The 10,744-nt window shown below is 38.2% G+C and overlaps 1 protein-coding gene across 23 annotated transcripts in view; it reads right to left on the minus strand.

The window, feature by feature from the left end:
• Positions 1 to 10,240, minus strand: part of DTNA (dystrobrevin alpha) — a 120,446-nt gene extending 110,206 nt beyond the window's left edge. For 22 of the 23 annotated variants that reach the window (XM_088019596.1, XM_088019593.1, XM_088019591.1 and 19 more), the window contains exon 1: positions 10,168 to 10,234. In XM_088019596.1, the coding sequence (XP_087875722.1) occupies positions 10,168 to 10,234 (67 nt within the window). Of the gene's footprint in view, positions 1 to 10,167 lie in introns of all 23 variants that reach the window. The other variant, XM_088019607.1, reaches the window with a different exon arrangement.
• Positions 10,241 to 10,744: the final 504 nt, after the last annotated feature.

The following is a 10,744-nucleotide window of genomic DNA, read 5'->3' on the forward strand; positions in this document are numbered from 1 at the left end:
CTTCCTGTCAACCTCAGAGGAGACTCCTTTCTAAAAACAACCACTACTCTTTCTTATACTGAGGCTTCCCGTTCCTCTCTAAAGAGAGAGCACGGTCCGCATATTCTTGAACTACTTTCCTCATTCTACACTTCTACTCAAGAATCCAGCATGGCTTCTGCTGCTCACCAGGTCTGAATGTTCTGCTGAGAATCCAAGCCCCTCTGTGTGTTCTTTCCATGCCACCAACCCAGTAATATTTCCTACGACTCTCTATCTGGAACCTCTGCCAGGCTCGGGCTGGTGTCCTCACAATGCCCTGCAGATGGGCTGCTTGCCACATCCACACTGGAGTTCCTGGTGACCCTCCTACCCTTTTCTGAATGAGCTGGTCTCTAGATTGTGTCTAGAACATAGCAGACTTTCAACAAATGTCTGCTCTTCTCTGCTTCCAAATATTTGGCTTTCTTTAAGCCCACGTTTATGGTTCGAAACAGATATAAAGGCACGGAGCTATAGTTTGACATGTGTTGAACTTTACCAGTAAAAGTGCTACATAAGTGTTTCAAAATAGAATAGTTAGGGTAGCAAGTAAATGAAGTGGCCTAGAAATAATTATATTAGGAGGTCAATTAAGTGCTTTCTTAATGAAACTCGGGATGAATTAGCAAGTGTCTTGCATTGAGAGCATTTAGCATCCCCTTGAATCAAACTGGTCTCTTTAGATTCATTTAAAAATGATATCAATATTCCCATTACTTTATAGCTTTATGAAGCAGATCATTAAATATTTATTTTTACGAGAGTGTATTACTTGACAAACAGGCTCATTGACACAGTGCTTGAAGGATCAAAAGAGATAGGTAGGGCCTACCCTCACCCAGGGCGGGAATTCTCTTAAACATGCTCTCAAGAGATGGACATGGGCACAATGGCCATATAAGATTATTTTCAAAGATAGGGATGATTATAGCTTAGTAAAACTAAATGAACTTTAAAGTCAGTAAGCCTTAATCTTTCATTTCCTAGTTGTGTGAACTTTGACAAGTTTTTACTCGGTATCTGATTTCTTCATGTATATGGGGGTAACAACATCAGTTTTACCAGCTCATAATGTCTGAAGCTTGTACCTAGTGAGCACTTAATAGCAGGTGGGACTCCTTAAAAGATTTCTTATACCATTTCTGAGCAACAATAAGTGATAGAAATTTCTTTTTTATATTTGAGCTTTAATTTGCATCCTGATAAGTTCAATCCATTTGATCCTTTCTGGATATACATATGCTTTTCTCCCTGCCACTTGATAATTTATTTCTCACACATTGGGAAGCAGCTATCATGATCATGACCAGCATCTTCATTACCATCTGAAGATTGTGTACAAATGCCCCTGTCATCATGGAGTTTAGAGTTTAGCTGGGATCATAACTTCTTGACCTTTTAGATTGGAGAGGTTCAATTCTACAGCCATTTCAAGCACAATGTCTACCACAGAGGGAGGCACACAATAGGGCTTCAATACATGCATGTTGCTATTATGATTCTCATTATCATCAGACATGACTTTGAGACCTTTATCCATTCTAGTCTTCCTGCTCTTTGCCTGGCTCATATCTCCTCGAAATGAGATATACAAAATTAACCCAAATGCCACAGTTATTGCCTCGCCTATATAGAATATATAGAAAGGAATCATTACCAACTTTGATAAGGACACTTACTAATGCAATTAAAAAAAATGAACGGCTCATTCTTCTGGCTCTTTTCATTAAAAAGCGGGTTTTAAAAAATCATATGGACCTACATCTGATCAGATTTTTCTGATTTAAATGCTTATTTGGAGGCTAAAGGTAGGATGTTGTATTTATCTGGTTAGTTTCTTTTAATTTTTAGCTCGTGCTTGTAACCATTCTAAAAATTTTGATTTTGCCACTGGCATTTCAAAGGGACTTCCCAGTTTCGTGTCCTCTGTAAATCTGAGAGGCTTCTGTGGAACATGAACTCTCTAGAGACAGAGAGACTATCAGAAATCCCTGAACACTAAATCTGCCTTTTCCTCTGGATGAAGATGTATTTTTATTGATGCTGAGCTTGGCTCAACATTCAAGAGAGTCTCAATATCTGTAAATAAGTTCTTTAAAGAAGACATTAGGGACATAGATTATTTGTGTAAGTTCTGGAAGAATAATGATAAGCCCCAGGTATCAAAGGGCTGCATGTCGCACACAATTAAATGTCTTAGTTCCAGCAAGACCATATCCTCCGAGGACAGAAACTGTGGCTCCTTGGCACCTCCTTCTCACAGAGGTCCTAGGGGCAATTTGGCAAAGGTGTGTCTCTCCTGCACGTAGTCAAGAGGGGCACAGAGATGATACTTAGGGACAGGAGACTGACCACGTTCCCTGTCCTATCACCATGTGGACTTAACTGACCCTCTGTTTTGTTCGAGTCAGGAAGGGGTCTGAGGGTTTCTTGATGTTTTCTATTTGTATAAATTCTTCCTGGCTGAGGATGTAAGCCCTGAATATCAGACAGGATGTGGTGAGCAATGAAACTTAGCTTTTCAGACATTAGCTTTTCACACCACCTTGCACGAAACAATGTTAAGTGGCAACCACAGGATCCATATGGTTCTGGGACCCAAAAAAGCTGAACTGAGACATGCTGCACTGGCTCTTGCTCTGTTTAACCAACTTTTTAAAAATAAATTTATTTGTCTCTGCCCCAGTAAACCATAAACTTAATTCAGTTTTACATGTGTGGTCTTTCTTCTCAAAAGTCTACAAATTTGTAGCCTGCCATGGGAGTAGTCACATGTCTTCTGTTTCCAAGTCGTTGGTTAAAACCAAGGACATGAACAGGGCCACAAATAGACTCTTCTAGTATACTACTAGAAGCTGTCCTCCAGGTTGACCCAATACTTATTCCTGCAGATATGGTCACACCACCAACTATAAATCCACCTAATTGTAGTGATTCAGCTCACATTTCTCCAATACAAGCACACTAAAGTCTTACTAAAGTAAGAGACTTTGCCAGTATCTTGCTGAAATTAAGGTTCATTTTTATGCCATAGTATTTTCCTGGTCTCTAGATTGTGTCTAGAACACAATTAAGTCAGCTAATTTCCCTTATTAAAAAGGGAAATTACCTGACTTAATTCCTTTATAAAAAAGAATTTTAATAAATGAATAAAGAAGTCAGTAGAGCAATCCTTTTTCTTAGCATGTTGAAATATCTAGGATTAGCACTATATTTATTATATGATCTGAAAAAAAATCCATCTTATCATAAAACTTAAAAGTTCATGCCGTAGATGCTCAAGAATCTATATTCTCCCTTTTTAATAAAAAATGGGTATAGCAAAAATAAATGAGTATAGTATTTCCCTATTTTTTCTTTTTTGTAATGTCCTCTTAATTATTTCTGGAAAAAAAACGGATGGTATTTTTCCTTTTAGTATTATATCACTGGGATATAATTCTTTAAAACATATAGATACAACTCATTTAAAATCTAATGTATTAGATTTTCTTCATAATAATATAGAGGGGGCTGGGGGTAAATAATTAAGGGTGGAGATGAATATTATTTTCTAGACTTCTGTATATATTTGAAACTTTTCAGAATAAAAATGTAAAGCTAATTCACTTAAGGCAACTTGATGCTCTTGTGCCATCTTCTCAAATCTCTCATACCCATATCATACTTGGAAGAAAGTGATAAAGGTGAAAGCAAAGATGCAGTTAAGAAATTCTGATTGATTAGAGGGCTGCCTGGGTGGCTTAGTCAGTTAAGTGTACCACTCTTAATTTTGGCTCAGGTCATGATCTCAGGGTTGTGAGATCAAGCCCTGTGTCGGGCCCCACAATCCCCCCCGCCCCCCATCTCTTCCTCTCTTAAAAAAAAAAAAAGAAATTCTGATTGATCACACTGCTATATTCTACAAATCCTGTTTTTCCTTTCTTTTGTTCTTCCTTCCAAGATTTTTCTCCTCTCTTCCTCTCTGTCCTTCCTTTCCTCACTCTCTCCCTCCCTCCCTCCTACATTTTTCTTTCTCTTTCTTTCTTTCTTTCTTTCTTTTTCTTTCTCTCTTTCTCTTTCTTTCTTTCTCTCTCCTTCTTTCTCTTTCTTTCTTTCTCTCTCTCTTTCTCTTTCTTTCTTTTCTTTCTTCTTTCTTTCTTTCTTTCTTTCTCTTTCTCTCTTCCTTCCTTCCTTCCTTCCTTCCTCTTTCTTTCTTTCTCTTTCTCTCTCTCTTTCTTTCTTTCTCTTTCTTTCTTTTTCTTTCTTTCTCTCTCTCTCTTTCTTTCTTTCTCTTTCTCTCCCTTCCTTCTTTCCTTCCTTCCTTCTTTCTTTCTCTCTCTCTCTTTCTCTTTCTTTCTTTCTTTCTCTCTCTCTCCCTCCCTTCCTCCTTTCTTTTTCTTTTCTTTCTGTCTTTCTTTTTCTTTTTCTTTTTCTTTCTTTCTTTTTCTTTCTTTCTCTCTCTCTTTCTTTCTCTTTCTCTCTCTCTCTTCCTTCCTTCCTTCTTTCCTCCCTTCCTCCTCTTTCTTTCTTTCTTTCTTTCTTTCTTTCTTTCTTTCTTTCTTTCTTTCTTTCTTTCCTTTTTCTCCTTTTATCCATCTACTATTTACCCAACAACCAACCTTACCTAATTTTTGGCTTTCATTTTATTACATTCTGAATAGTTTCACACAATTCATGTATAGTTTGCCTTTCATGTTTTGACAGCTCATTATAAAGCCTTTGGTATAGTCATTCAGATAATTAAATATCTCATTCATTTTTCAAATTCACTCAACAAATATTTATAGAATAAAGATGAAGCCTATGAACTTTGTGTCTGAACTCTTCCATGCTTGCTGATTGACTGGATGTGTGTGTGTGTGTGTGTGTGTGTGTGTGAAAGAGAGAGAGAGGGAGAGAGAGAGGAGTTTGGGGGCCAAGGATAATGCTCACATTCCTACCTTAGGACACTCAGTGGGATGGCGAGGCCTTCACTGGGCTAAGGTAAAAACATGGAGGAATAGGTTTGTAGGGGGGTGAATGAGGAGCTCAGTTTTGGGCTTACAGAGATTGAGGTGCTTGTGGGATGTCCAAATAGAGATATCAGTGGCAGTTGGATATACAGATATAGAATTCCTGACTATGGAATACATTCCCAGAATTATTAACAAACATATAAAATGCACCAATTTGTCTTTACTGGGCCAAGACTGGGAATGTTTTTCCAAGAGGAGACTCTGCATATAGTTAGGGACACTTAGTGGAATTAATGGTGAGCCCACCTCAAGCTGCTTCATTAGTAGAAACCTTGACAGGGAGCAAGGCTAGAAGGGACACAGAGTTTATATACTGACTATTCTGGATAAGCTGATTTATGAGAATATGGGAGGTGGCTTTGAAGGACTCCTTGAAACTTGTGAGCCATAACAATAATGGTGAAGCCTTGAGAGAAAGTAAAGTTATAAATGGAATTGATCAAGAACAAAACCTTGGTAAAATCTGGCTTAAGGGTATCTGGAAGGTAAGAGACAGAAAAAGAAGTAGAACGGTCAAAAAAAGCAGAAGAGCAGACTAGAGTGGTGACATAAGAGAGTATTTCCAGGATAGTGACCCATGGTATTAATACCTTAAAGAAGCTGAAGAGCAAGAGAAATGAAGCGAGTGAAAATAGTCACTGTATCCACCATGGCCTATAGGGTGTGTGGTGGGCTCATGGTATCAGTCTCATTCATGGCATTTTTCTTAGTTTTTGAAATCAGTTTTCCTAAAAGTCATAGTGTGCATTGCAAAATCATACTCTAGGTTTCATTCCAACTATCCATGTGCTAACTGTAGTCAACTTTCTGAAGAACTATCTGCCTTTGAACAATTCAAGGGTTTGTTGAGTACCAACATTTGCCTCTCTTTGATTTTCCATCCCTCCTCTGCTCAAAGGCAGTGGTATCCCTCTGATTTCTCCTCAGGACCTTTTTTTTTTTTTTTTTTTTATCTCGGTAGGTAGTCTTCCAAGTCCTGAAAGAATGTTTTCCAATCACTCTCCTCTGATTAAAACATACCTATCCTGTGCCCTGTAGGTCTGTAAACCAACATTTATTCAGCATCTAAGGTGAATGGATTTGAAGGTAAAGGTCTATGGTTTGTCCTTAGGAGACGTTCACAATAGTGAGTGACACGTTCATAAATAAGTGTCATATAAGGCAGAGTGATGTCCTCTGAGAGCAGAAAAACAGAAGTGATTTAATTCCTAGAACAAAAAATTTATTCTGCTAAAGCCAATCTGATAAACTTATTTGAGCTGATAAACTTATTTGATGGCTGAAAAGTCAAGGTGAGGATGACATTTACCTTTAACTAGTCTTTTTAGTTTTAATCTAAGGTACTAAATAAACTGATAATGAGGGAATTATACTGAAGGGAATTTTTGGTTAAGGGCAACTTGTCTAGAATTTCTTTAACAAATCAATTTCTTTGGTGGCCATAGGGCTAGTGTTTTGTTTTGTTTTTAACATAAGGCTAGTTTTTTTTTTTTTCTTATTTGTGAGTCCATGCTATCCTTAATTTCATTTCTTTACCATTTCTTCTTGCTTCCCCTGCTTGTGGTTATGAGCTCAGAGTAGATGTTTAAATCAGATGTGCTGTAATCACCTGAGTTTGCCTAAATTTCTTATCAATTGCTCTTCTTGTCAATTATTATTTTCTGTTGTTTGTGCCCTTTGTTCTTTGGCCTTTGTAAGGCCAAGATGCCTTAACATTCCCCTCAGCCTGACTAAACTTCAGACAGGCTTTTTCCTGACCCAACGCCTCTGACCTCCTTTCCTTAGAGCATTTACTTTAGAAAACTTTTCATTGTAAATTCTTTGTCTGCCCCATTGCGAAGTAATCTCCCAGCCTCTTGCCAGTTTTACAGCCCAGGAATATCTTTCTTAAGGACACGGAGCCAAACCTTTGAAATGCAATCATTGAAGGAGATCTCTGATTCTCTTTTGGAGGGTAGAAGCCTAACTTTCTAATTGGGACAATTAGCAAACACAATTGACCACCTTCCCCACTACTAATCTTCAGGACTTTTGCAATAGCTCACCCCAGTACTGAAAAACTCTTCCAGGGGGGCGCCTGGGTGGCTCAGTAGTTAAGCGTCTGCCTTTGGCTCAGGTCCTGGGATAGAGCCCCGCATCGGGCTCCCTGTTCTGCGGGAAGCCTGCTTCTCCCTCTCTCACTCCCCCTGTTTGTGTTTCCTCTCTCGCTGTGTCTCTCTCTGTCAAATAAATAAAATCCTAAAAAAAATAAATAAAAACTCTTCTAGGGAGTTGAGTTCAATCTCTTTTCTCCTGCAGTAGGTCCTGACTGCATTGCAATAATCTTGAATAAAGTCTTCCCTGCCTTAACTCCTTCATGTGCAATTTTTCTTTGGCATTTGTAATTTCCAAAACAAAGACTCTCCTTGGCACTTTCTTTTGCTGTTTAAAAAAATTATTTCTAGAAAATACTTAGCTGACCGGATTTACAATTTCTTCTTTCCTTTTTATCTCCCTCACAGATTCCTGGGGGATCTTACTTTCCAAGGCCTGATGTCAGTCTTCCCTGATAACAGTTTCCTTGTCTTTGTGTGTGTCTGTGTGTGTGTGTGTGTGTGTGTGTGTGTGTGTGTGTGTGTGTCTTGCTGATAGAGCTGCTGGGGTAACCCATATATTTTTCAACTATTTAACACATTCTCAAGGAGATCCCCTCTCTCTTTTGTATGACAGCCTACCTATCAACATCAATTCTTCCTTTGAAATCAGCCAGTTGTCTTATCTGGCAGAATCCCACTTCCTGTGGACATATCCTACTTAGTGTCAATCTAAATAGGATGCTCATGAAAGCATTGTTAAGGTAAGATGTGTTTTCCCGTTTTTGGTCAACATCTGAGTTTATTATTTAGCATACCCTAGGAAGAAAGACACACACTTGTGTGGCTTAACTCTTCTGATCACTAATCAGAAGAACTCATAAAATGATTCAATAAAGTGCATGACATCCCGGAGAAGTTTCTATGAGAAGATAAAGTTACCACTTGGGAAATGAATGCACAATTTTCCTATGTCTCTCTCATTTGAAAAATTTAATTTTTAATTTAATTTAATTTAATTTAAATTTTTCTGTTTCTGTGGCTATAAAAACTTACGTCAATCATCCTTTGACATTTGTGACATCCGTATTTGTCTGTGCCAAGGACTGCACCAGGTTTAGAAGGAACTGGGACAGTGTACTTAAATTTGGATAAGTATTTACAAAATCATGAAATAAGCACACTTTTATAATTCTTGCAGTGTGTTGGCTGATACATCTTTAATGTAACAATGATAAATTCAAAGATTTCCCCCCAGACTTTACTGCTTTGTTATGTTAAATATTAATATATTTTTCTTTTTCTGACAAAGCACTGGCCCATGATGAATGGGGCTCCTGACTTTCAGTCTAAGAATCTATGGTATGGGAGGACACCTGTGCTGGCCTGCATTTTGTGGAGATAGGAAGAGGTAATTAGGTTCCTTCCTTGGTTACATTTGTATCAACAAAGGGCACAAATTCCAGGTGGCTAGCCATGCCAGAAGTGAAGATATAGGACCAAACATGGCTGAGGAAATTGGAAGGTCATGGCTGCAACTCTCTCAGGCACTATAGACAGGTCTCTGAAAGTGGAAAAAGCAAGGAGCATGATTGAGATTCCTCACATCAATTTCAATTTTCTTTCCTTTTTGTTAGTTCTAACGTTGTCTTGGTGCCTCCAGATTATTGGGAAATGATAAAGAAAAATATGAATCTTATTATCTGGGGCTTTCCTTTATCTGCTCCCAACCCTCATTCTTGCCAAATCAGCTCCAGTCTTCAGCAGAAACCTAATTTTGTCTACTGCCTTGTCAGAGAGAAAGGCTTACAACTCACTTCTGCTCATCCTTATTCCTTATGCAAGGAAGGAGAGATAAAAAGACAATAAGAGAAGTGTATTTTTTTCTTTATAACATTGAATTTGAGATGTATGCCCCCCACCACAAGTTCTTCTTCTTTATGAATAAGAAACAATGGTTTGTGGGGCACCTGGGTGGCTCAGTTGGTTAAGTGTCACAGTCTTGATTTCAGCTCAGTTCATGATCTCAGGGTCGTGAGACTGAGCCCCAAGTTGGGCTCTGCACTGAGCGTGGAGCCTGCTTAAGTTTCTCTCTCCCTCTCCCTCTGCCCCACCACCCCTGCTGGTGCATGCTCTATTTCTCTCTTTAAAAAAAAAAAAAGAAAGAAAGAAACTATGGTCTGTAATGGAGACACTACCAGCCAATTACTTACATGGCAACCAGGCGTTTACATAAATCAATAACTTTTATTTAATGGATTCTCCACTGAGCTAAGTATAGTTTTGGTTTGGTTTCCCTCATGTAGCAGGTTACCTCTAAGCTCTTTTTTAAGATTTATTTATTTATTTTACAGAGAGAGCATGTGTGTGAGTAGCGGGGAGGGGCAGAGGGAGAAGGAGAGGGAGTTTCAAGCTGTCTCCCCATCTAGTGTGGAACCTGACTCTGGGCTCAGTCCTAGGACCCTAAGATCATGACCTGAGCTGAAACCAAGAATCTGATGCTTAACTGACTGAGTCATACAGCTGCCCCACCTCCAAACTCTTTTTATTTTCCTTTTCACTTTTTAGGAACTGGTTTGTGGGACAGATTCTTCCCCTTTCCATAAAGTCCAAATGACAGTATACAGTTTGCTCTGGTGATCATGCCTGATTCTTCTTTCCCATAGGAACATATGATGTCATTTTGCAGTTAAAACATTCAATAATTCATTTCACAAACTTTTATCTAGTGCCTATAATATGCCAGACACAGCGATATTGTGGGGACATGAACACAGATTTTAAAATTTAGTGGACCATATTTGTGCCAACACTAAATAGTGTTTATCAAGTGTCCATTTGGCTCTGCGAAACCTTTTCTTTCATAGAAAATATACAGTCTAGTAACAAATTATGATGATTCGCTAATTTCACTCTTACCTAATAGGAAGCAAAATTGCCCAAATGTACATTTTATACAAGGGATTTAGGATTTTAAGGAAAAGCACAAATGTCATAAGGGTTAAGTGGTTATTTCCAGTTTTTCCATGAGTATTCAATGGAAACGATAAGGTGTTCCTTAAAAGTTCTATACTTACTCATCTCTGCAAACAGCTGTCTTCTTTCTGCCATGGTATTTCCTCTTTTCCCACTATCTTCAATCATTCTAGGAGACAAAATGGTTACAGTGTTATTACCCTCATGCTATTGAGGCAAAAGAGCCATTTCTATGTAAACACACTTGCTGTAGTTATGTCACAGAGACAAACTATTTAAAACTGTGTATTTAAGAAGTGTAGCTTTACTTTCACTAATTTAAATCACCATACATATTTTTTCCATACACAGTGTTGTTGTAATTGTTAGAGGAGGTATAAAATTTTTATTTTCTAACATAAAAATAACTACAATGGCAGATGACCTTGTGCCAAACTGAATTCAACCATCCACCATCTGTTAGGTGGTTCATTTCCCATATAGTTTCTCTTTCAATTTGGGGAATACCTATGAAGAATATAGAGCAGATATTACAGATTCCATTCAAGAAATGATGATATTGAGAATCTCATGAGATTTAGTAAAGTTAATGGTGAAAACATTTGGACTCCAAGACCAGTTTGCCTTCCACCATATTCTGCTGCAAGTTGTCCCTGTGCACCCCAAACCCTGGTTTGG

This window comes from Eumetopias jubatus, unplaced genomic scaffold (genome assembly GCF_037043125.1).
Source record: "Eumetopias jubatus isolate StellerSeaLion01/CBP00866 unplaced genomic scaffold, mEumJub1_p1.0 scaffold_16, whole genome shotgun sequence".
NCBI classification, from domain to species: domain Eukaryota; kingdom Metazoa; phylum Chordata; class Mammalia; order Carnivora; family Otariidae; genus Eumetopias; species Eumetopias jubatus.